The 24,353-nt window shown below is 41.9% G+C and overlaps 5 protein-coding genes and 1 non-coding gene across 8 annotated transcripts; 5 read left to right on the top strand and 1 right to left on the bottom strand.

The window, feature by feature from the left end:
• The first annotated feature begins 7 nt into the window (after positions 1-7).
• On the top strand, positions 8-3,553 carry actr6 (actin related protein 6). Its single transcript, XM_068313614.1, has 11 exons — positions 8-123; positions 794-911; positions 995-1,063; positions 1,154-1,277; positions 1,376-1,511; positions 1,588-1,644; positions 1,780-1,878; positions 2,310-2,388; positions 2,491-2,662; positions 2,847-2,985; positions 3,072-3,553. The coding sequence occupies exons 1-11, from the start codon at positions 56-58 to the stop codon at positions 3,199-3,201; spliced, it is 1,191 nt and encodes a 396-aa protein (XP_068169715.1). The 5' UTR covers positions 8-55; the 3' UTR covers positions 3,202-3,553.
• Positions 3,554-4,251: 698 nt separating this feature from the next.
• sycp3 (synaptonemal complex protein 3) lies at positions 4,252-8,448 on the top strand. The gene is made up of 9 exons (XM_068313619.1): positions 4,252-4,339; positions 4,564-4,697; positions 4,782-4,854; positions 4,949-4,983; positions 5,368-5,485; positions 6,631-6,730; positions 7,330-7,428; positions 7,691-7,795; positions 8,195-8,448. Exons 2-9 carry the CDS (start codon positions 4,565-4,567, stop codon positions 8,246-8,248), a joined length of 717 nt encoding a protein of 238 aa, XP_068169720.1. The 5' UTR covers positions 4,252-4,339; position 4,564; the 3' UTR covers positions 8,249-8,448.
• A 445-nt stretch (positions 8,449-8,893) lies between these two features.
• Positions 8,894-8,965, top strand: trnad-guc (transfer RNA aspartic acid (anticodon GUC)). The gene has a single exon. It is a non-coding gene; the product is annotated as a tRNA-Asp (tRNA).
• An 854-nt stretch (positions 8,966-9,819) lies between these two features.
• si:ch211-59o9.10 (uncharacterized protein LOC561841 homolog) lies at positions 9,820-13,360 on the top strand. 2 transcript variants are annotated; one of them, XM_068313414.1, is made up of 10 exons: positions 9,820-9,876; positions 10,215-10,400; positions 10,585-10,976; positions 11,592-11,683; positions 11,754-11,837; positions 12,022-12,097; positions 12,405-12,487; positions 12,601-12,719; positions 12,801-12,900; positions 13,190-13,360. In XM_068313414.1, exons 2-10 carry the CDS (start codon positions 10,270-10,272, stop codon positions 13,259-13,261), a joined length of 1,149 nt encoding a protein of 382 aa, XP_068169515.1. In that variant the 5' UTR covers positions 9,820-9,876; positions 10,215-10,269; the 3' UTR covers positions 13,262-13,360. The 2 variants fall into 2 exon arrangements, with proteins under 2 accessions (XP_068169515.1, XP_068169516.1); XM_068313415.1 differs by having other exon boundaries at positions 9,847-9,876; positions 10,193-10,400.
• A 1,373-nt stretch (positions 13,361-14,733) lies between these two features.
• On the bottom strand, positions 14,734-20,522 carry nedd1 (NEDD1 gamma-tubulin ring complex targeting factor). Of its 2 annotated transcripts, none has more exons than XM_068313016.1 (15): positions 20,471-20,522; positions 19,567-19,710; positions 18,935-19,029; positions 18,704-18,820; positions 18,228-18,368; positions 17,863-18,092; positions 17,566-17,767; positions 17,085-17,208; positions 16,788-16,910; positions 16,618-16,668; positions 16,443-16,532; positions 15,877-16,257; positions 15,659-15,797; positions 15,515-15,581; positions 14,734-15,227 (listed from the first exon to the last, which is right to left on the bottom strand). In XM_068313016.1, exons 2-15 carry the CDS (start codon positions 19,700-19,702, stop codon positions 15,123-15,125), a joined length of 2,001 nt encoding a protein of 666 aa, XP_068169117.1. In that variant the 5' UTR covers positions 19,703-19,710; positions 20,471-20,522; the 3' UTR covers positions 14,734-15,122. The 2 variants fall into 2 exon arrangements, with proteins under 2 accessions (XP_068169117.1, XP_068169118.1); XM_068313017.1 differs by lacking the exon at positions 20,471-20,522 and adding an exon at positions 19,976-20,034.
• A 1,679-nt stretch (positions 20,523-22,201) lies between these two features.
• Positions 22,202-23,890, top strand: pclaf (PCNA clamp associated factor). The gene is made up of 4 exons (XM_068313401.1): positions 22,202-22,334; positions 23,052-23,132; positions 23,233-23,413; positions 23,683-23,890. The coding sequence occupies exons 1-4, from the start codon at positions 22,289-22,291 to the stop codon at positions 23,720-23,722; spliced, it is 348 nt and encodes a 115-aa protein (XP_068169502.1). The 5' UTR covers positions 22,202-22,288; the 3' UTR covers positions 23,723-23,890.
• The last annotated feature ends 463 nt before the right edge of the window (positions 23,891-24,353 follow it).

Genomic DNA, 24,353 nt, shown 5'->3' with positions numbered 1-24,353 from the left:
GGCGGAAACTGAATGAGCTGATGTGTTTCAGTCGAACAGTTTGAAGAATCTGGAAATGGCTACGTTAGTACTGGACAACGGAGCCTACACGGCGAAAATAGGATACAGTCTGGAGAAAGTCAGGTGAATAGTAATGCTAGCGACACAGCTAACGTTGGGGTTCTTGTTATGATTAGCAGTCTGGCCAGCTAGCTTGTTTTTGACAGGTCGATTAGCACGACCTGCTAAAGCTCGACAGAATTAATGAAACATCAGGTTATTAACCAGTGCACCATGTGGCTGTCAATCCAAGAATTATCTATTGTCAACATAGTATTTCTCTGGTTGTAACTTTAATAATATGAATAGAGAAGGTTTAATTCACAAACACAAGTCCAGGAATGTGATATGATATGATGTGAAAGGATAATCTAAGCCGCTTCCTGTCCATTCCAAATGGAAGATTTTGGGGACAAGTTTAATGAAGATGTGTTTAAAAAGGTTGGAGTTACACGTCATATTCCAACAGTTACCCTACGTTGCTCCTGTCACCCCAAACTTGAACTATACATGAGTTTGATCTGGTCTGATTTCAACCATGAATCCACGTTTGGTTTCTGACTTTTACAGTTCAGTGATTTGTTGCATTACTTTTCAGTACTGTATATTGATGGAAATACATTAAAAACCATGGTCTTTCAGGGCTTTTTGATCCTGATCTGATTTTCACCAGAATCAACCACAAACAGAGGCAGCTCTTTTTTCATTTCACATGGTGCTGCTGTTTGTCTGATCTTTCTTCTCTGTGCCTCAGCGTCATCCCAAACTGCCAGTTTCGCTCTAAAACATCCAGATTGAAAACCTTCACAGCCAATCAGCTCGATGAGATCAAAGATCCTTCAGGTCTTTTCTACATCCTGCCCTTCCAGAAGGTGACCGTTAAATCACTGGCAGATGCTGCAGTTGAACAGCGGTCTGGTTCCAGCAGCTTCACAGGTTTTCTGTCTCTCTGCAGGGTTATCTGGTCAACTGGGACGTCCAGAGGAAAGTGTGGGACCATCTGTTTGGAAAGGAGATGTTTAAGGTTTGTTCTTCTGAAAATGTAAAAAATGTTTTTAAAAGAACTCTAATGTAATCTCTTCACCTCTTCTTGTGCTTTTGGATTTGGGTCCAGGTGGATTTTGTAGACACCAGCATCATCATCACTGAGCCATACTTCAACTTCTCCTCCATCCAAGAGTCCATGAATGAGATCTTGTTTGAGGAGTACCAGTTCCAGTCAGCTCTCAGAATCAATGGTGAGTCACACTAGATGCTTGATACTGTAAATTAGCCTGTCGCCATCATCATCAGTGATAGCAAGCTGTTTTCATCCTTCCTTTGTTTTTTTCTCCAGCCGGTTCTCTCAGTGCTCATCACTACTTCCACTCCAAACCATCAGAGCTCTGCTGTATAGTGGTCGACAGTGGGTTCTCCTTTACCCACATCGCTCCTTACTGCCGCAATAGAAAGATGAAGGAAGGCATCCGCAGGTCAGAAGAACAGAACAACCTGCTGCACTGATACTTGTCGTAGCATAATGCTAACTAGTTGCTACTTTACTTCCAGGATCAATGTAGGCGGGAAGCTTCTGGCCAATCACCTGAAGGAGATCATTTCATATCGGTAATTTCAGTTGTTTCAGTGTTTCAGGGTAGAACTCTTATTGCTGCTACTTGGAAAAGGTGGATATTTAACCTGTGTATAATTGACGTTGCTCCAAACCAAAGATCAATAAAGTAAAACAACCTCCTCTTCCAGCCAGTTACACGTCATGGATGAAACTCATGTCATCAATCAGGTGAAAGAAGACGTCTGTTATGTCTCCCAGCAGTTTTACAAGGACATGGAGATAGCACAGTAAGCACACACACACACACACACACACACACACACACACACACACGCACTTATTCTAACACACTTGACAACAATATCACCTTAGATTATACTAATCATTATTAATCATGATTGATCAACACCTGTTTTGTCTTGTGGTAAATTAAAGGAACAGTTTATCTGATTTTCAGATAAACATGTCAACTTCTTCAAATCCCATAGAAATAATGTACTTTAAGATTGTGCTCCACTTTCACTATGCACATGTTTAAAAAAAAACAACTCAAATTTAATTTGATCTTAAGCTTGAAAACCTTGTAAGTGGTAGTTTGATTATACAGTGGCATTTTTTATGTTGTTTTCATGCAAAATTGTTTGCATAAAATTTTTGGTAAAAAAAATTACAATAAGTTCGACTCTGCTGATAAACTGAAAGTTGTGGTCCGTCTCAGGATGAAGGGGGAAGAGAACACCGTAATGAGGGATTATGTTCTTCCAGATTTTAGCTCCATTAAAAAAGGCTTCTGCAAGGTGAGAAACCATTTTTCCCACATTGACATTGTGAGTCATGATTAAAAAGCAACTTCCGGCATTAAATGTTAGAGCCCATGATGTCTCTTCTGTGTCCACCAGCCCAGAGAGGAGATGGTCTTCAGTGGGAAGTACAAGACAGGAGAGCAGATCTTGAGGTTGGCCAATGAACGCTTTGCCGTTCCTGAGATGCTCTTCCACCCGGCAGACATCGGCATTCAGGAGATGGGTATCCCGGAGGCCATTGTAGACTCCATCCAATCGCTGCCAGAAGGTCAGACACCATCAGTGGTGATCATGTGGTCAGAATGGAAAAGAGTCAGACAGCCTCAAAGCCAGTTGGTCTTTTCCTTTTGTTATTCATAAAACAACAAATGCGACTAATTAATTTAATGCTTGTTCACAAATGTCCTCTGTTAACTTTACAGTAAATATCACTCATCTGTCTGTGTCTCCAGACATGCAGCCACACTTCTACCAGAACATCGTGTTGACGGGAGGAAACACTTTGTTTCCAGGCTTCAAGGAGCGGCTAGAAGCTGATCTGCGATCACTCGCCCCTGCCCACCTCCCTGTGTCGGTGCTGCTCCCCCCAAAGTGAGTTCAGCCTATGCAACACCACCTGTTCTTCACTTCACATTGTATGATTGAGCATTGATGTTGTTTACTGTGTTGTTCTGCAGCCCCATCTGTTACTCATGGGAGGGGGGGAAACTACTAGCACACAGTCCGGACTATGACGAGATCATCGTGACACGGGAGGAGTATGAAGAGAATGGACATTGTATTTGTGAAGAAAAGTTTGATATTTGAGTAAACTGGAGCTTTTAACTGCAGATACTTTATCATGAATATGGAGAAAAAAAAAGATCAGCATCTGAAGGCGGGATTCAAGGAAATGACTTGACTCTGTTTTCTTACAGGTCAAACAGGAAGTAGAACATTTTTTTTCTACAACTTTTATGTGTCATGACTGTGTTATATGTTTATGTCACCACTGGTGACTGCACAGTGTGGATTAGGACTTTCTATTTGAATTCACTTTAGTTCAACTTAAAAGAACCCACTAAGCCTGACGTATGAATATTGTTTTTTAGTTATTATTTGTTGTTGCAATTTTATTTTCTTATATAAATTGAAAAAATAAAAAAAGATTATCATGTGTGACATAATGATTCCAAAATCTCTTTGTTATTGTGTCCTCATATGTTGTACATTGATTATAAATCCAGGAAGGAGAGACTGAACCATGACAGTCTTACATTCTGCCCTTTTAATGCAATAATACGGTGCTTATTAACATGGGATCAGTGACAAACATGGTATCTTATCAAATGGAGGTGTAACATTATCTTTCTGTTATTCTGTCCTAGTGTGATCCATTTAACCAGATCAATCAGCTGATCAATCAATCAGATGAGGAAAAATTCAACAGTGATTTGAATGAATTTGAAATTAAGATTGCCTTTTTTTTAAGCTCCTGCTTTGGGTCATTTTGACCTGTCTTTTAACAATAATTTTCATAACAGACAATAACTACTCTCAATCCTCCTTCCCTCCATCCAGATTAAGTGCTATATTTAAAAAAAAGGTGCTCCACCCATCCATCCATTTAGGTAGTTCAAAATTTGACTGCTTTCACACAAATAGATGGGTCGGAATAAACCATTAATAGTTTTATGCTTACACTGGACATTTTTACCGGATTAAGTACTTCTAATACGTTAATTACATTTTCCCCAATGAAACTACATGTTTTTGCTTAAGTAACAAATTACACGCAGTAAAAATTATTTATAAGGCAGTAATAGTACTTTAGAGTCTGAAACCTTTTTGGGAGATGGTACTGTCCAAACTTTGTGGCGGGAATAAATACGAATCACTAGCCCAGAGCTAAATTAGCAGATTGGTATGAAATTAATTTGCAGCTAATTAAACGGAGTCTAACCTGGTGAGTAGAAATAAAGTAAGACGCCGTTATAGAAATCCGTTTGCTGTTATAATGTGGTTAAAATTTAGTCGTTAAATTTGTAAAACTGCTAGTTTTATTATCGGCAATATCTTGAAGATAGCAGCTAACATCGCAGTGTCCTCATTTGCCTCCATTAGCGGTCAAGTTTGACTCTTCTGGTGTTTGTCTGGAGTGTGGAGTTAAATGTAACTCTGTGTTGATAGAATGAGAATGGCAAGCACAAGAAAACAAACTAAGAGAAAACATTCAGCTGAAAAATCAAACGTCAACGTGTTGAATTTCACTCAAGAGGATGAGAAGAAGGCGCTCAGCGGCTCAGAGGACGAGGCCATAGGAAGTAAGTGCAGTTAGCTTTAGCTGCTGTTAGCTTCAGACACCCCAGGAGGCTGATTAGCTTGTGAATGTTAATCTGTTTCCTCAGAGGGAACACCGACAATAGACAAGTCCGCTAAGAAGAGGCCGGAGTTTGAGGAGGGAGCAGCCTGTGCTGTGGGGTAGTGACATGTGTTCTGATGTGTTGGTGCTGATCAACCATTAATACGCAAAATGGACTCATTTATGTGAAGCGGTGTTTCATGTTCCCTTTAGAAATGAGGTGCAGACCATGTTGGAGAGATTTGGAGGTAAGCAGTTTTGTGTAGCTGTGAAACTGGATTTCTCTCCCACTTATGTTCTATTTAGTTGTGTTTTATTTAACATCTGAGGTGGTGATAATGTCACTTAGGGGGAAAAAAATCCAGAAAGTTTCAATGCTGAATGTCATATTTTTAGCCTTGTTTATTTTTTATCAGTTTGTGTAATGGTTTGTGTGATCTTATTTTTAAATCATCTCCATAGTAGTACTAATACAGGTGGAAGGCCTGGCATCTACGTGCAATTAAATAACAACGCTGTATAAACATGTGTTTTTACACAAGAAGTAATGCAGTGTTTAAAAGCTGCAACTATAACCTGTTCTTTTTTTTAATTGCATTTGTATATACACGGACATACTGTATTTGCTTTAGCTGATATCAACAAGGTGATGCTGGCTAAGAAGAAACGTCTGGAATGTCTGACAAAAAACTACATGAAGGGAACCCAACAAAAGGTGGATCAGCTGTGGAACAAATATTACAACGAGAGGTTTGACCTTTTTCCTTTGTCGGTTTTAGGTCTCAATCGTTTTTTAGAAGATAAAATGGCATCAAACTGGGCAAAAAGATTGAACTTACATAACATATATTATTAATACAATAATCCCTCCTTACTTGCGGTTAATGTGTTGCAGGACCACCCGCGACAAACAAAATTCCGCGATATAGCGACCAAGTATTTATTTTATTATTTAGGGCAAGTTAAATGTTTATGAACCCTCCCTATATTGATATAAAAACACCTTATATCTGTATTACCTTTTCCCACATTCTCATAGACTTCTAACACCCCCTGTGTTCCTTATGGTGGGCAAGGATGACGCACACGTTATTCGTTGAACGTCTTTATTTGGCGTCCAGCCTTAACAAGAACTGACAACGATCTTCCACTCAGACTCTCATTCTCGCTCTCACGCCCTCAGTTTCGCAAACACATGCAGAACACACACGTAGGCCAACTCAGGGCAGTACACACACAACAGAACAATACAGGTTATTACAGACTTTAAAACACTTTTGTATTCAAGAAAAGTTGCAGAAGGAACCATGGGTCTTGGAACGCAGCACACGCACGGATCCTGTCAGCCAATAGCATGCGTGTACGGTATCATGCAACTACCTTCTAAAAATCCGTGTTGTAGTGAAGCCGCACGTCTTGAAGTGCGAATAAGCGAGGGATTACTGTAAAATATATAGAGTTAACAATCATACAAAGGGCATATAAACAGGCAACAATGGAGACATGTTAGAGTGATGGGCAGAGGCATGACAGTGCCCTGGGTGCAGTTTGGGGTTTGGTGCAGTGGTGCTGAAATGACACCTTCAACTTCCAGTTCATACTCCATATTGCTTGTCTTGAAGCGGCAACCCTCCTGTTCCCAAGCCGAGTCCCTGTAGACTGAGCCACTGCCACCTCAGTAGCTGGGGTGGCAGTAGTTGCCTGTGTGAAAACCAGGAATCCCAACCATTAGACCATAAGTGAGATCTGAAAACTGATTATCTTATCCTTGTCTTAGTCTTTTTTCATATGTCTCACATATTACTCAATTAATGAATAATAATTTTTGTGTGTGTTTCATGTAATGTCTTGGGTCTTTTTTATATCTGTTAAAGAAAGTACATTGTTATTGGCAGGAAAAAGATCACAGACCAGTACTCCCAGCAGGTGACTTCTGTCTTGCAGCAATGGGAGACTGAAGCTCAGCGAACTGAGGAGCAGGAAGAGAAATTCAACGTTGGTTTACTCTGTTGTTTGATTTAGAGTCACAGGTTTGATGCCCTCTGCCCATGATATGTTATTGTGTTATGTTTGTGCCTCATTCCTGAGCATTGAGGGATTAATTATGATGATTATTTCACATATAACATTTTTACAATCAGTTAAACTCTGTTCTGATGAGAAAATTCTCTGAGTAAATTAGAATCTACTCAGTGACCATTAAACGGTTGTGGACTAATATTCTAGAATTCATTGAAATTACAACAATTTTTTTTATTTGGAGAAAGAAAGGAATCAAACTGGTTCCGTATCAGTCAACATTGAGAGAAAAAGAAATGACATCTTGTTAAATTACAGTTCTTCCAGGACACTGCTGGTGTTGAGTTGTGGATCTTCCATTCAGGAAAAATAATCAAGAAACATGCAAGTTGAAGGGTGAAAGGATCATTACTTTAGTCTGAGTTAAAGTTGGTGAATCTGACATCTTCTGGCAACAAGTCTTTAATTACAATGTGTAAATCAGTGCTTTTCAACTTTTTACCTGAAGAAACCCTGAATCTGACTGGTGGAATATTCATTGACACAGATACGATGATGACAGCTGTTCTCTCTAGAATCTGTTCAGACAGCAGCTGAAAATCCTGCAGCAGGCCCGAGTGTCTCAGAACCAGAAGCTGAAGGCAGTCAGAGAGCTGTATGAGCAGCTTGTCAAGGTGATTTCCTACATCACATTCTGCAGAAAGAGACTTTAATCAAATTAAAGTCACACAGTAGAAGTCCTGGCTCCAGTTTGTTTTGGATCCATGTTTGAATGCTTTGATTTAGAGATTTGAACTATAACTTTAAAGTAAAAACCGGTGGCGTTTCGTTCTTTGGTCCAGAATGTGTTGAGACCCTTCAGGGAGGAAGTGACATTTTTCTTCCTGGAATCATTCCGTGAAAACTTTAATCGAAGATTTTTTTTTTTTCCTCCAGAACATGGAGGAGATGGACAAGACCTATAATGGCTTCATGCAAGGGACACAACAGGAGCTGAAGAAGGAGATGGCCACTCTTCAGAAGAAGATCCTCATGGACACCGTGAGTGAAAACTTGAAGATTGCCATTTCAGTTGAGCTCAGTGAACACCGACCTGAACCATCTCAATAAGTCATAGTTCAGTGGTAGCTACAGAATCAATACACTATTGGATATACGACTAGCAGTGGTGTAAATAAAAATAAATGACCCCGCTATACTTTGTCAAATTAAGTTTCTATAAAGTAGACCTTTTAAGTTTCTCATAATTAAGCTAATACAGCTGCTTGTAAATCACAGGTAGATTATAAAATGGGAATTAAAAGAGTATTTACATATGAGAAGTAGTGTAAGTGAATGACAGAATAAAAAACAAGAAGTTGTGTTTTTGAATCATGTAGAACAGAACAAAGTGTCACATATTTTTCATGCATGTCCTCTCTTGTCCATATGTTTTTACAGCAACAGCAGGAGATGGCCACTGTCCGTAAATCACTGCAGTCCATGTTATTCTAGTCTGCTGTTACCACGGAGATGGAGCTGTTCTCTATTTCAGGGGCACATTCATGCTTTTATTGTATTCAATATGAAAGAATGCTCTGTTCATCTGCCAAATGTTTGTTCTTCCTGTTGTACTTGTTGATTGTTGATCACAGTACAAAACCTGAAGTTTAAAGTACATCAGGGATCATTTCTGTACGCACAGTTTGCTGCATTTCTCCAGTGTCAGTGTTCAAAATAAATATTGATTTATCATCAGAGTACTGCATTGTGAAGCTGTCTGTGTAGGTGCATCTAATGTGTCCTTTTGAGTATGTGATACTGATCTGATTCTTGAACCGATTTTTGGGTCAATCAGTGCAGGTTTACATCATTATAAGGAGATTAGAGCAAACTAAATAATTAAATAAATAAATACTAAAAATGAAATTTTACCATCTATGACAATGATGTTGAATGATGAAATGTGAACTCTGATGAAGAGTGGAGGTTGGTGGGTTCAATCCTTAATATATATACAGTATATTCATGCATATTTATATATGCATCACTAGCGTGTGCTAAAAGTCCCCTTCAGGGATTATAATCTGTATATAAAATAAAATTGTTCTAAATTGATTCTTGTAAATTTCAATCTTGTTGATCTACAAAACATGCAAGTCCTCGTTAGTATAGTGGTAAGTATCCCCGCCTGTCACGCGGGAGACCGGGGTTCGATTGCCCGACGGGGAGGTGCATTTTTGAGGGTGGTAATAGCTACATTATAATGCATACTGTAATTCATATCTTCTCCTTTCGGCTTTTCCCTTCAGGGCTCGCCACAGCGAATCAATTGTCTCATTCTAACCCTGTCTTCTGCCTTGTCTTCTCTCACACCAAATACCTTCATTTTCAGAATCAGAAAAGGTTTTATTGCCAAGTACAGTAAAAATTACTATCGAAGAACTTGACGCGGTGTCGGTGCATTGAAAGGTGGAAGAGAATAATAGTGGATGAGGAATAGGAATAGAAAAACTATTTACAATTCACATTACGGTGAGAGCATGTCCTCTCCATGTCCTCTTTCACTACATCCATAAACCTCTTTGGTCTTCCTCCAGGCCTCCTGCCTGGCAGTTCAAAACTCAGCATCCTTCTACCAATATATTCACTATCTCTCCTCTGGACATGTCCAAACCATCTCAGTCTGGCCTCTCTGACTTTATCTCCAAGTATAATGTAATTCATATATCACCAGGAAAATAACCAGTTTGCTGCTACATAAATTAGTTTGATTTGGGGGAGTATTCAAATATATATAAATATAAATATTTTATTTCCAGCAACATCTTTCCAGACTCAATCAAGTACTGTATTTATGTATCATCTGTTCTCACGCTTCTAAACTGTTAATCTCGCTGTCTTTAAAACCTATTGATTTTTTAAAAGAACTATTTGTACGTTTTAAACTACAGTACTTTTAATGAATGTGTTTGGAAGATAATTTCGCCTTCAAATACAGTAGTTGAAGTCCCTGCGGTGTAAGTGTGCGAAGCGGTTGAGTTATTCGTCCTGGCCGGTAGGGGGCGATCACAACAGCGGGAGCTGTTCGCAGCCAACACTAAAGAATAGCAGAGAAGAAGAAACACTTCTTGTATCTGGAGGTTTGTACACATCTATCTAAACCATTAACTAAACAAGGACTTAGCAGTAGTGTGTGATTTTAAAATGTTTCTAATAAATCTATAAATACTGAATGCAAGTGTTGGTTGCACACCGATGTATCTTTTCGTTCAGCTACTTTAGCTAGCTGCCTGAGCTAACTATGTTTGTTATGACTGAAGCAGATTCATTATTCCCGTTTATTTTGTTGGTTTTACTCTTTCGTTTTCTCGCTAGTTCATCTGTGTGTTGACTAATCACAGCTTCGTATTGCATTACAGATTCGTGACGATGTTAATTCATGCTAATTAATCGTAGCCTTTTCCCCACCCTGTCTCAGGTGTGTTTTCAGTGCCTGATTGGAGCTGAACAATTTGGTGTGAGTGAAGGCAGACATGGAGGAGCCGTTCGCTGACAGTCTGTCTGAACCACCAGACAGTCCGGTCGGTCTGAACCGGGGTTGTCTGCTGGAGCCAGCTGATGTCCTGTACCACGATCTGTCAGTCATCGTCCCGGAAACACCCAGGTAAGACGGTCAGCAGTACAACTCCAAATGCCACTGCTGACCCAAAAGACCCAGAAAAGTGTCTCTAGTAGCTCAGAATCTGTTGTCTTGGCAGATTTGGACATTAGTACGAAACTCTACCCGAGTGTTGACAGTCAGAACTTACTGGATGAATAGGTTGATGTTCCGGTTTTGTGTTTTTCAGCCCACAACTTGGCAAACGGCGGAGAACCAGTCGCATGACAGAGGAACACTTCAGTCCTCAGGTGGACGTTGCCGTATCGACAGGACTAGGTGCCAGCGCGAGGGGTTTGTCACGGAGATCCAAACGCCGGTGTCTGGCTGCGTCGATGGGAGAGCCGAGCGTTTCCTTTGTTCCAGCGTCGTCTTTGAGAGCTTTCCCCCTCAGCAGCTGGCTGGAAGCACCTCTGTCCAACACGACCTCCTCATCCTCATCCTCATCCTCCTCGTCCTCCCTCAGACCAGTGCTTGGGGATGAGGTGGATTCTCCTTCAGCCGTAGCCACGGAAACTCTGTCCTTCCTGACATCAGAGGAGAGGAGGTGGATGGAAGAGGACCAGAAAAACACATCAGCAGGTTAGGAGTTTTATCAATTACTATTATCAATTACTGAAGAAGCAGCAGCAGCTTTACTGTTGCAAATAGTTATAAATAGTAAAATGATGTGAAATTTTCTTTGAGTTTGACCCATGCCTAAGGAGCAGAAGGCAGCCCTGATAGCAAGTTACTACCTTAGCCCGGGGTAGTAACCGGCTCAAGGATACATCAGCATGTAGACTGGGGCTTGAACCATTTACATTTATGAGTGGAAGACACTCTTAACTCCTAATCCACGGCTGCCTCATTGTTATGATTTATAAGGATTTTTAATGAAAATGTCCGTGTATATTCAGATGAACACATAACCTGTCTGTTTTTTGACTACATTTGATGTATCATCTACAGCTGGTGCTTAATCTATACTAAAATACAAGACTAAAGGCTGTACAGTAATCACATCTCCAGGCTGGATTAAATCAGATTACCATCAATATGTGTTCAATACTAGTCGGTTGTTGTTGTTGATCAGCTGACTAATGAAAATGTACTCATGTGTCTGCTGATTGGAGGACAGACATCAGAGGCAGTTGTTAACTTTGAAAAGTAAATCATACAAAACTCATACAAAACATTATTCATTTTCTGCTGCAGCGGCAGAGATGATTGTCATCAGTGATGATGATGAGGCTGCCATTCGTATGGTGCAGGTGGAGGAGGACGAGGCATTGGCTCGAAGTCTTCAGGTAGGATCGTTCTCCTGCAAACGACTGATCCATCCCTGAGGGTGTTCACTGTGTTCTTGTTCTCACCCAGGCCCAGTTTGACCAAGAGGAGGTGCACAGCAGACACCATCACTATCATCACCGCCATCATCTTCATCAGCAGAGCCATCAAAGGGTGAGGACAGTGCAGTTTACATGAGAGTCTGCAGCTACAAACACAACTGGACAAACCGTCAGTATCATTCTCAGCCTTTTCCTGAAACACCTGGAAGCTGGAATTTGACAAAATGATTCCATTCTTGTCCAAAGCAGTTGTTATGTGAACAGCCTCTAAATGTGAATGTGTCTTATTGTTTCAGTATTATTCATACATGGAGCCCAGCTGGATGCCCCGTGTGCTGGCTGCTGTCTCTCCTCTGGTCGACTTTGGAGAAGGTGAGATCCAACCCTGACAAACACTGGGTTTCGTTGTCTTCGTCTGGGTTTACTGACAGCAGGATGAAAAAAAATTCCGGACCTCCTCAAAACCCCACTGATGGAAGTCTGTGAAGTTTCCTCACCCACCCATATCTGTAACTTCACATTCAACAGCTGTGCAGCATTCTGCTAAACACAAGACCGGTTTTAAACAGCAGAAGAAGGAGAGACTAGTTTTAAACACAAAAAGTGTGTGTGTGTGTGTGTATATGTAAGAGAGAATCTTATTGTATGAACGTGTTGAATGATGTCACTGTTTTCTCAGATTTGACTGGTCACCGCAGAAGACATGGGAGGAGCCGAAGGAGGAACCCCTCTCCTGAGTTTTCAGAAGGAAACGACTACGAGGTGAGGAAGAGGAGTTTATTTTTAAAAAAATCTCATCTCCTTCACCACCTCAGATAACACTTGAAGTTAACCCTACTCAGACTTGCTGACAGTGGCTGCGATTTGTCTTTCAGGCCTTGCTAGAATTTGAAGAACGTCAAGGTGCCGTTGTTTCCAGGAAGTTGAGCCGAAGGGAGATCCAGAGGTTTCCCACCAAAACTTTCACGTCTTCAGCCGGCGCTGGAAATACTCAGTGAGCGTTCCAGCCTGTGTGATCCTGATCAGAACCGCTGCTGACTGCTTCAGGACAACACTGATGCTGTTTGATCCACAGGTGTCAGATCTGTTTCTGTGACTACACCGACGGCGAGAAGCTGAGGATGTTACCCTGTTTCCATGACTACCACGTCCAGTGTATTGACAGATGGTTAAAGGTAAAACTCTTGCCACTTTGTTCCGGTCCACATCTGCAAACAGGGACTGACTGGTGGTTTTTATCTGGTTCAACGCCTGAAACATAAGCGGGACGTTTGATCTAACAAAGTTTTGGGCAAAATAAAAGGCATTGATATAGAATATAACATTACATGATTTTCGTTTGAATATTTAAATCCTCCACTGTTTATTCCTGTCTTTTTCTAATCATTTTAAACGTCTGAGTTTTGAACAGAAACATTTTTATGGATTGTCAGCTGGATTGTGACGCTGTTCTCCACCCGACAGGACAACACCACCTGTCCCATCTGCAGAGCCAACCTTGCTGACAGAGACACTCTGGACCCCAACCACCTCTGACATCCTGCCAGAATCACAGCAACTCGTCGCCTCCTTTTTTAAGCCTTTTATTTGTTTTCTCACAGTGATCAATTCAGGGAATAAAACAGTTGAACTCGAGTTATATTGTGGTTTGGTTTGAGGAAGATATTCTGATTTGACACTGACATTAACATTGCAGAGTTCTTTTTTCCTCGTGGTAGTATTTCTTGGTAGGTCTGTCCTTCCTCAGGTAGTGGAGCATCAAGTTTTAAACAATGATAGGGTCACAAAGTTTCAATAATCTCAGGGTTTAGGGTTTGTCTCCAGGCTGTGACCACCACATCCACGCTGCATCATGATCTTACAGTCCACCAGGTGAAAATGGGCTGGAACAGATGTGCTGAGTTAACCCAATCAGCTCTGAGTCATAGAGTGTCAGCAGACTGATTAATGTGGATGTCTTTACTTGCCAGGTAAGCAAGTATTTGAACACATTGGTTTCTTACTAGTGTGAACCAATAACTCGTGATTCGTTTTAATCTGTTCCTACTTGGTGAAGCTACTTTTGAATTTTTTTTCACTGAATGGAGTTTTTTCTTCGCATCTCTGTGTATTGTTTATGTTCATCTGTAATTGGGCATTTTGGACAAATAGTGAAATGTGAACAAATAATTGCAGAAAAAAGGCACATTTTCATAAAGATCTTTAAGCAGTGAAACCAGTGAATGTTTTGTTTGTTTCAATATTTGATCCATCAGGGCTACAAAATACATTTACTTCAGTGCTTTTTGATGGTGCATGAGCTCTTTTGTGTTTTCACATTTGCTTTGAGATGGAAACGTTTTAAATCGGTTATTTCTGACTACAGTAAACCAGAATAAACGACACCAGAACCCTCCGCAGCTGATCCCATCCACCCCGCTGGGTGGCGCTGTAGGCGACCTAGTGAAGATAAGGGTTAGTTTGAACAAGTGTGTTTTGTGGACGCAACAAATAAGAGAAGGGGCGGTTTTTGGACGTGACTTAAAAGTAAATCACATTAGTTTGAGTTTAAAGCTGGTGAAGATTGTGGCTTTGTTTCGGGTAAAACCGGTTCTGACGTCACCGCGATGCGAAAGTTCAGAGGAAACTCAAGAATCCAGATAGAAATCCTCCGACGGCCGACGGGTCGCTGTTTTCGCTCATGCGCACACACGAGCGGCTCTCTAGTCACATGACATCACTAGTTTTAGTTTTGATCGCTTCACACGTTGTTAATACAGTGCGTTAACTGGTGTTAAAATAATTACCAGTACATCACTAGTGACTAGTCTGTTGAACACGTTGATTCTACTGTTTCAGAATATTTCCTCGCGGCGTTCCGTAACGTCATTGAGATCTGTAAATACAACAGAGTGACCATCTGTCAGTTCGAACATCTTTGGCCCAGTTGACAGACTGATGAGTTTGGATATAGATACTTTAATAATGAGGAAATTGCACAAATAAAGAGAGGCTCATTCGAAATGACACAATTATTTATTTTATTTTTATTATGAATGTTTTTTTTAAATTCTTATTCCAAATATGACATGAGATACAAACGTGAAAGCAGATGCTTTCAGCTGCTTCATCCAAACTATGGCATCATCAACTTTAAGCAGTTCATTTTTCAGAAAAGGTGTTCTTTAGGTTTGGCAGACATTTGACTGAAATCTGTTCGTCCTTCACCTAAAAAAAACTTCCCTTGCATGAAGACGTCAGCAGCAGGAGGCGCAACTGCTGTTCGGTCTGATGCAAAGAGGAAACACCTGTCAGCCTAATTCAGGCGGTGGCGTGTGGGCGGCATTATAGTCTGAGGAGGCGGCGCCTGGGAGGCTTAACTCAGGGCACATTGTTCCAGTTAGCGAGGATCACAGGTTCAGTAGTTGGTCCTCAGCTGGCGGTTCTCCTCCTTCAACCTCTCTATCTCCTCCACCAGAGACTCGTTCACAGAGTACTTCTCAATCAGGCCGTGGATCTCGTTCTGGAACATGCATATGCCACACAAGATCAGTCTCCAGACCAGAAACGGTTAGGTTGTTCTTCTAAAAACTAATCTACAACGTAAACATTCAAAATTACAAAAATAAAACCAAAAATAAGGCAGCTCTGAAGCCTTACCAGTTCATAAAACAAAACTAGCAGCACATTTAATTTTGAACATGCGAGCATTCTGTGAATCACTAGCATGTTCGATGTAAGAATTGATCCCATCTCAATGATCAATCAAAAATACTGCTGCTACATCAGAAGCAGAGTGATGGCTCCTACCAGCTGGATGTAGAACTGTCGGACCATCTCCACCTGCAGGTTGACGATGTCTCTGTGACAGCTGTCCCTGATGAGGATACGCAGCGTTAGCTTCCCTCCATCCCACTGCAAACGGCTTAAAGCAGGAATCAGTAACGGACAAACCTGAAGTCCTCTAGAGTCTCGTGAATCATGTTCTGGATGAAGTGGACCTGCAGGGAGGTGAGAGGAGCTCCGGCTTGACCGACCACCTCGGCGATGTTCTGAGACAGAGAGGAGGAAACGGCTACCGAAAGTGCTGAACCTGAGGGCAGACATGGAGGTGGGTTCACTGGATCTGATGGATAGTGAAAAATAAAGCTTTACCCTGGCGTTTTCTCTACCTGTACTGGTGGGTGGAGCTCCCTGGACAGGTGAGTCGTAGCTCAGCTGAGCTTGTACGCCATTGGCTCGCCTGAGGCTGGGATCTGGAGTGAAGATGGGTGTGGCTGTCTGTGTGTGATTCATCTGCTGGGATGATGTAGGCGTGGTCTGACCCTCTCCTTCTTGAATGGAGCTGCTGGCCTTGTTGGGCAGACTGAGGTCAGAGGTCAGCACCTTTCTGGAGACAAGTTGTTCACCTGCAACAGCAGGGCTTGGCTCCTCTTCTCTTATTGGTGGAGGGGTCTGGAAGACAGATAGCGGGCTGTAGCAGCGCCCTGCAGAGGCCCCCAGCTGGGTTCCCAAGGGTGTTTTGCGATGTGAGCTGGAAGCTGAATGAGAGTCTGAAAAAGAAGCATTCATGAAGAAAAATCAGCGTGATGAGCCTTCACTAAAGTGAGTCACAAACAGCTTCCTCTAGTAACCTGATTACATCTTCATGGTAATTAATAATAGTTTTGGATTTGGAGATTAGGGGGCTGAATAACTGTCCCCTATACTGTATACTGTCCCCTGAAGGAAGACTGACCTTCTCTGACTGGGGAGAAGATGTCCAAACTGGCCCGACCTACGACCTGCTGACCTTCCCCTTCTTTGGACAGTGGTTCCAAACTGGTAACTACGGAAACAGAACAACAACATTAGTCCAGACCAGCAGCATTATTCAACCAACCTCTGTCTAACTTCAACATGACATCTCGTACCGTGTGTTCTTCCAGAAGGTGCATCTCCGCTTGGCCCCAGGATCCTAGAGTCTGCAGAAAATTGAAAGGCAAAATTAATAAATAAACAATACGACTGCCCCCTCCTACTAAGGTCAAACTGTTCTTAACATATTTTAACATTGGAAGCAATCATTTTCTGGAGTTCTGACCTTCCCGTGTGGGAGAGAACACATCCAGGCTGTTCCGTCCAATGCTGCTGAACTTCTGCTGCTCTGCTTCTGGTAGGTCAGCACCTTCAGCCTCCCTGGACATCCCATCTGTTCCAGCGCCCCCTATTGGACACATGAAAATGCTGAGACAGCTGCTTACTCTGATGTGATACAATCATTACAGTCAACAATTTAAAAGATTGTCCATTAATTACCGGACTAGTACAATGTTGTAGACACCAAACAGACGTTTATTTTCGTGAGATGGACTCTTAGGGACCCCTGAGATGAACTGACCTGTAGTTGTCATCTGCCTGTGGGGGGTGTGACTTTTGATGGGGACGAAGTCTGGCTGGCTGTTCAGCAACTTGCTGGAGGATCTCTTAGAGCTGGCACTCTTAGTGGAGCCCAGTTTACTGGGCTGGATGGGAAGGAGGAGGGACAAATGAAAGCTGGGTATAACACAGACCAATATAAAACCTCTGTGGCAATTTGGACCAATCAGAACTAGGTAAATGTGACATTCTGGACAGCATAGGTGATTATGTATGAATTCATATATAACCACATATTGTAGACAATGGAGCCCAGCTGTCAGAAAAGAGCTCAGACAAGCAGGGGTGGTTTTACAGTTTGTCTGGTGTATTACTTTAATATTAGTTTACACTATTTGACTTCATTCAAAGAAAAAAAGATCATTTGAGCTTTCACACACGAAGCTGCTAACCTGTCAGCTACAGTATTTTAGCATGAGATGTTACACTGGGTCCACTGGTACCTTGCTTCTGCTAGTGTTGCTCTGGAAGCGCAGGCAGGTAACGGAGGTTTTATGTGCCACGGTGATCCTACTGGGAGCACTGGAGTTCCTCAGGTCATACTGGTAGATTTTGCCCTGGGTGGATCCCACTACCAGACCAGTACCATCTGGAGTGAAGTCCACCGAAGTCAGTGGGCCGTCCACCCGGATTGACCTCAGCATTCTGGAGACACACATAGAAGAGATGAAGGTACTCCTGCAGGGTCTGATCATGGCGTTTTTGGGAAAATCTTGTCTGCAGCAGAGTGTCAGGCTTACATTTTGCTTGCCGTGTCGTAGCAAACGATCTTCTTGTCCAGGCCAACACTGACCACCAGCAGTTCGCTGGCGGGGGAGAAGGCCAGGCCGGAGCCAGGGGCCTTATGAGCGCTGTCAAAAACGTGGATCTCCTTGCAAGTGTTGGCGTCCCAGAGGACTAAGGTGCCACTGTCAGAGATGCTGCCCAGCAGGGAGCGCTTCAATGCCGACATCCTCAGGTCGTGGATGGGCTGCAGTAAAAACAAAAAATGTATTTATTCCTGCAGTGTGATATCACAACATGAAGCAAATCAAAACATCTGCAACAGTCATATTTAACTATATTGAAACATCCTGCTTCTCTGCTGTAAAACTGGAGGGCTGACCTGGTTGATTCCATGTCCAAATGCTTTGTTGGACATATTGGTGGTCAGACTATAGAGGACCAGATCTCCGCTGGTGGAACCGGAGGCGATGCTGCTGTCGTTAGAATTGAAGGACACACAGGTCACCTCTTCCTTATGATCCTGAGACAGAAGAAGACAGCCGATGTCATCTCAGACCTGAATCCAGACTGAACACACTGAGCTCTTTCACTGTAGTATGATCAGGGCAGGGGCTTCTTCAATGGTAATGTTTGCATGATGTTAAAATAATCTGCCCTACACACGCAAAGTGTATCACCTGACATTTTTGGAAAATTGACTTGTTTAGTCTTTTCTTCAGTCTATTAGTCTAGTTGTTCTGCTGTCGTTTGTGGAGGCTTTGGGGTTTTAATTATTTATGATATTTACATTTGGTGTGGGAGAAAACAAACATTTTTGCAGAATGTTCAAAAGTTTTGCCCTGGTTGAGCACTCACCTTTAGGGTGCGATGCAATCGCTTGGTCTTCAGGTCCCAGATGTGAACACAGTGATCCAGACCGCCGCTGACCAGGAATTGTGATGATGTGCTGAGACACACCCGGGTTTGTCTTTTCTGAAGGTGGATGAGAAAGAGATGAACTAAACTAGAACTTGAGGACTTTGTCGCTAGAACAAAGTGAGCTGCAGTGAGACTAATAGAACGTTCTTCAGCCACAGAGACACTCACCCCCTCAGCTAGCTCCACCACTGGAACAGGAGTTGATTTGAGGCTGGAAACAACCAGCTTGTCTCCGCTGGTGCTGGCACTCACCAGGTACTGGTCTGAAAGAACTGGTTAAGGCTGGTTTATTTTTGGCTCAAGAATAACCATGGGCTTTCGCTCTGCTCTTAGGGATTGAAACAGGCTAGAGTGAAATGAAGTGGGTCTGGATGCATTGACACAGGTAATAAAGATCAATCTAGGTCAGGTGATCTACAACTAGTTTATTACAGTTTGGTTCAAAGTAGAAAGGTACTCAGCTGCCGACCCCATTTATCATCATATTACAGCAAAATAAAGAGATCCTAAAAAAATCAGGATTTATCTCCCACAGACATGGATTGTCCCCTTTTAATGAAATTTGTTTCATAGACTTTCAAGTAATCCTACTGAGAACTTCAGTATTTAACACAAATATTATGAAAATGATATTTTTTTATCTAAAATTTGCAGCATTTCTGAGTTCTAGAGTTTTTCTGCAGTACTATAAATTCAGTGTTTGTTGGAAAAAAACAATGTGTGACTTTGTGACCAGCATCGTGCGACTCTCCGCTTCACATTCGGTCTGACAACAGCACTATTATTCATTCATCAGATACTGTTGGAGCTCCAGCAGGCCTGCGCTACAGGGTGAATAAGGCTGTGAGGATTGAACTGTTCCAGGGGCGCCATGGAAACAGCATCCCAGATCTTCACAGTGTCTCCTGTAGACACAAGACGAGTCAGTTCCTCCATGATGACACCTGGAAGTACATACATATGCACACACACACACACACACACACACACAGGAAAATTACAAATCAGTCAGTCCATTCTTAGAAAAGGACTCATCAATTCTAAGCATGATACTGGTCTATAGTCAAAAGCAAAATTAAAAAAACTTATTGGGAAAAAATATTGGGAAAACACTGTTTATCAGGTTTTACCAATAAGCAAAAATAAAAACATTTTAAATTTCTGAATCCAACCGACACGAGAAGTGTTTTTAATGAAACTTTTGCTCACATCTTCAGCCTGTAGATTACTAAAACCTCATCAGTTCCAGAGGGTCGCTTAGGAGCTGGGCTTCATGGTGAAAACACACAACGGTAAGGTAAACAAGCTAAATGACAGTAACAAACCTGTTGCTCTCATCTGCGGTATTTTGGTTTTAAAAAAAAAACGCCAATTACAACGAGCTGAAGAAACTTTTAGACGTACCAACTTGTTTGTTTCACTGAAAACCAACCGTAAGCACCCTAAGAAGCGATTTGAGTTTTACTCGGTCGCTAGCAGCCAGTTAAGCTAACAACAAAGTTAGTTAGTACCAGCTAACAGCTAGCTAGCCACACCAAAGCATTAGCCACAGCAGGTTCTAAAGTTACCGAACAGCCGTAAAATCTGGTTGAGCAACACGAAACAAGGAAAAACTTCTCGGACACGATTGAAACTTTTTGGAGCTTTTGTAGCGCATGTCATAAATATCTTGAACGATAAGTGAGTGAGGGATTAACAACTTACTGAAGCTGTTTTGTTTTGAGATTCGCCTGCAGCCAAAAGCCGCCACTACAGAGAGCCACGAGGGTCAAAAATGGTAAAAGCGGGTGTAACAGTAACAATTCTCTATTTACGAAATAAAACACGTCATCGGTGTACAGTATAATGATTTAAAGATCCATACAAAAAAAATAGAAACATATTTGTGATTTCTTGTTTGTGTATAATACTGATCTGTAGTGGCACTTTAGTGTGAATTATTTAGTCAATACTAATGCCTTTGTATTAAGCAATGTTGAAATGTGACTAAATCAACATACAAAATCCACATTAGAATAAAATCCAATGTATTTATTGTCTTGCGTTATTTTTAGGAGCACTTTCATACAAGTTATTAACACTTGCAAGTCTTCTTTTCCTTCCTTCCTTTTCTCTTCAGGGGTCACCACAGCAAATCAATTGCCTCCATCTAACCCTGTCTTCTGCATCCTCTTCTCTCACACCAACTACCTTCATGTCCTCTTTCACTACATCCATAAACCTCCTCTTTGGTCTTTCCCTAGGCCTCCTGCCTGGCAGTTCAAAACTCGGCATCCTTCTACCAATATATTCACTATCTCTCCTCTGGACATGTCCAAACCATCTCAGTCTGGCCTCTCTGACTTTATCTCCAAAACCTCTAACATGTGCTGTCCCTCTGATGTACTCATTCCTGATCCTATCCTTCCTGGTCACTCCCAGAGAGAACCTCAGCATCTTCATCTGCGCTACCTCCAGCTCTGTCTCCTGTCTTTTCCTCAGTGACACTGTCTCTAGACCAAACAACATCGCTGGTCTCACCACAGTTTTGTACACCCTTCTTTTCATTTTAGCTGAAACTCTTCTATCACACATCACACCTGACACTTTTCTCCACCCGTTCCATCCTGCCTGTACACGCTTCTTCACCTCTTTTCCACACTCTCCGATGCTCTGGACTGTTGACCCTAAGTACTTCAAATCCTCTGATCTCTTCTCCCTGTAACCTCACTCGTCCATTTGGGTCCCTCTCATTCACACACATGTACTCTGTCTTACTGCGGCTAACCTTCATTCCTCTCCTTTCCAGGACAAACCTCCACCTCTCTAGCTTTTCTTCCACCTGTTCCCTGCTCTCACTACAGATCACAATGTCATCTGCAAACATCATAGTCCATGGAGATTCCTGTCTAACCTCGTCTGTCAGCCTGTCCATCACCATAGCGAACAAGAAGGGGCTCAGAGCTGATCCCTGATGCAGTCCCACCTCCACCTTGAACTCCTCTGTCATACCTACAGCACACCTCACCTCTTTCTTACAGTCCTTATTCAAGTTATTAAGGTAAACAAGCCAAGTGACAGTGACAAACTGTCATTTAGCTATAAGTAAAAATATAAAAATGTCTTTTTATTCGTTAAATTCAGTTAAAAATAAGCAAAACGGACTTCTTTAAAGAGGGATATTTAATCAAGAATACAAATTTAATTAATTTCAATGTACTGTATAGCCTCTATTTGATTAGATCAAACATCTATTTAAATTTTTTATTTAATTGAGGGATATATATATATATAGCAATATTTTAATTTGAATACATTTTTAACAATAGAAAATAGGAAAAATCAATGAGTAAGTGAACAGCTCCCCGTGACGTCGACAGCATTACGTCATTTCCGTATCTAAGCTACCGGAAATAGAAAGAGTAGAAGGAGTCTCCCGCCCCATCCGCCGCTCTTTTTAAACCAACGCGGGACTTTTCGGTGCTTTCTCTTCGTTCAGTGCGGGCACTCTGCTGCTATATTTCTTCACATTTCTCGATCAGGATGGTGAGGACTAAAGCCGACAATGTTCCCGCAGCATACAGAAAAGGTAAAAGTAATACACGCCGTAGATTTCCTGGGAATACGGCTTATTTTTACTTGTCCGTACGATGTTGTTCCGGAGAATGGCGGCGGATCGAGTCCACGGGAAGAAGTTAAACAAGAGAATGGAACAGAAACATTGGTTCTATTCGGTTTGTACTTCAGTGCCGTTCATCGTTCCGTTGTCTTTCAATATACCTACCGGTGTAGTAAATTATAGACGTTCCCTTTAACCAGGAAGTACCTGTAACAGCAGCCTCCCGCTTACACAGGGTATAGTAGCTGCTTTGGCTCCTCTAAATAGACGAATGCATGATTTAAAAAGCAGATCAAACTCAGGATATTGATCAAAAAACACTACATTGTCAGTATTCTGATGCAGAGTGATGATGTTACCCGTAACTTGGTATTTTCCAAGTTATCGTCTTTCTTTCTTCAAACTGGCGCCAGTTTTGAGCGCCAGAGTGTTTATTGTGCAAATTACACCAAATCACATCACAGGATTGACCCCATAAAACTTTGTTGCAGCTCCTGTAAAGCATGCTTTCTAGTAAATTCTTTGACGAATATTTTCTCGAGCAATTTAAATGCATGCAATAAAAATTGTGGGTTTGCATTGAGATCCTCTTTACATTATCCATGCATTGCAATAATTCGCACGCTGGTAAACACTGCTGTATATATATAACACATGTCAGAGATTTGATATTGTATTTGTCTGCAGCTGTTGCAGCTGCAGCTCCCAGGAAGTCTCTGGGGTCCAGTTCAGCCAACGCTTCCTCCAGCAGCCAGTGCTCCACTCCTGGTCGGTCACACCCACCCCCCACACACAAATATAATAATCGCATTTCACACAGTATGTTCGGAGTTGATATGGGTTAATTGATGGTGTTTTTAATTCATAGCAAAGAACAAATATGCTGGTGGCAACCCGGTCTGTCAGCGTCCCACACCCACATGGCAGAAGGGCATTGGGGACTTCTTTGGGGGGCCCCCAAGGAAGCCAGAGAAGGAGAACCAGAGCCCACGGGAGGTAGAGGATGATGAAGAGGCTGGAGGCAGCGGGATGTCAAAGGCTAGCAGAAAGTATGTGAACATCCAAAATGTTTTCAGACACTCTTGGTTATCAAGGTTAAAGGTAGTGTTATCCATTGTTTGGCCAGTCAGTTATCGAGAAATGGGCATTCCAAATGTCCAATAGAAATAAAGAAGCACAGGGTACATTCACATGATTTTAATTTAATGTGATATACTGTTTTGATCCTCGAAGGGAAATGAATTATGAATGATGTAGTCCTGATCACACTGGTGGAACAAGTTTCAAAGCAAATCAACTGTCAACATGTCATCTGCAGGTCCAGACCCCTCCCAGCTGAGGATGAGGAAGATGAGTGAAGATGAAAATCGACTTGGTGACTGAGCCTTGTTTTAATGTACATCTGTATATATATGTTCAGGAATTCACTGTATAGTCCATTAAACTTTTTTTATGTTAAAATGTCTTTCAGTTTGTTTGATTTTTGTCTGGGTTTAAAATTTATTTCCGTGGTCTATTGATGAAAAGACAGGCGACAGAGCTGGAGGTAGCAGAGATGAAGATGCTGAGGTTCTCTCTGGGAGTGACCAGGATGGATAGGATCAGGAATGAGTACATCAGAGGGACAGCACATGTTAGAGGTTTTGGAGATAAAGTCAGAGAGGCCAGACTGAGATGGTTTGGACAGGTCCAGAGGAGAGATAGTGAATATATTGGTAGAAGGATGCTGAGTTTTGAACTGCCAGACAGGAGGCCTAGAGGAAGACCAAAGAGGAGGTTTATGAATGTAATGAGGGAGGATATGAAGGTAGTTGGTGTGAGAGAAGAGGATGCAGAAGACAGGATTAGACGGAGGCAACTGATTTGCTGTGGTGACCCCTGAAATTGATTTGGTTCATGGTGGCTTTGGCTCCACCATGAACTGGTAGTGTAGAGGTCACTGCAGTTTTTTAGTAGTGCAGATCCTGGATTGTTACATGCCAGAGGCAT

The sequence above is a fragment of the Antennarius striatus genome, chromosome 4 (assembly GCF_040054535.1).
Source record: "Antennarius striatus isolate MH-2024 chromosome 4, ASM4005453v1, whole genome shotgun sequence".
Taxonomy (NCBI): domain Eukaryota; kingdom Metazoa; phylum Chordata; class Actinopteri; order Lophiiformes; family Antennariidae; genus Antennarius; species Antennarius striatus.
Note: the sequence above shows the minus strand (reverse complement) of the source record. Positions and strands in the feature narration are given on the sequence as shown.

Coding starts and splice junctions, on each gene's coding strand:
- actr6 (XM_068313614.1), top strand. CDS start 56: ATGGCTACGTTAGTACTGGACAACGGAGCCTACACGGCGAAAATAGGA. Junction 124..793: donor TACAGTCTGGAGAAAGTCAG/GTGAATAGTAAT, acceptor TCTGTGCCTCAG/CGTCATCCCAAACTGCCAGT. Junction 912..994: donor ACATCCTGCCCTTCCAGAAG/GTGACCGTTAAA, acceptor GTCTCTCTGCAG/GGTTATCTGGTCAACTGGGA.
- sycp3 (XM_068313619.1), top strand. CDS start 4,565: ATGAGAATGGCAAGCACAAGAAAACAAACTAAGAGAAAACATTCAGCT. Junction 4,984..5,367: donor CATGTTGGAGAGATTTGGAG/GTAAGCAGTTTT, acceptor TATTTGCTTTAG/CTGATATCAACAAGGTGATG. Junction 7,429..7,690: donor TGTATGAGCAGCTTGTCAAG/GTGATTTCCTAC, acceptor TTTTTCCTCCAG/AACATGGAGGAGATGGACAA.
- si:ch211-59o9.10 (XM_068313414.1), top strand. CDS start 10,270: ATGGAGGAGCCGTTCGCTGACAGTCTGTCTGAACCACCAGACAGTCCG. Junction 10,977..11,591: donor CCAGAAAAACACATCAGCAG/GTTAGGAGTTTT, acceptor TTTCTGCTGCAG/CGGCAGAGATGATTGTCATC. Junction 11,838..12,021: donor ATCAGCAGAGCCATCAAAGG/GTGAGGACAGTG, acceptor TTATTGTTTCAG/TATTATTCATACATGGAGCC.
- nedd1 (XM_068313016.1), bottom strand. CDS start 19,702: ATGGAGGAACTGACTCGTCTTGTGTCTACAGGAGACACTGTGAAGATC. Junction 16,911..17,084: donor CAGGCAGATGACAACTACAG/GTCAGTTCATCT, acceptor TGTGTCCAATAG/GGGGCGCTGGAACAGATGGG. Junction 15,228..15,514: donor GACAGTTCTACATCCAGCTG/GTAGGAGCCATC, acceptor TGCATGTTCCAG/AACGAGATCCACGGCCTGAT.
- pclaf (XM_068313401.1), top strand. CDS start 22,289: ATGGTGAGGACTAAAGCCGACAATGTTCCCGCAGCATACAGAAAAG. Junction 22,335..23,051: donor TCCCGCAGCATACAGAAAAG/GTAAAAGTAATA, acceptor ATTTGTCTGCAG/CTGTTGCAGCTGCAGCTCCC. Junction 23,133..23,232: donor CAGCCAGTGCTCCACTCCTG/GTCGGTCACACC, acceptor TTTAATTCATAG/CAAAGAACAAATATGCTGGT.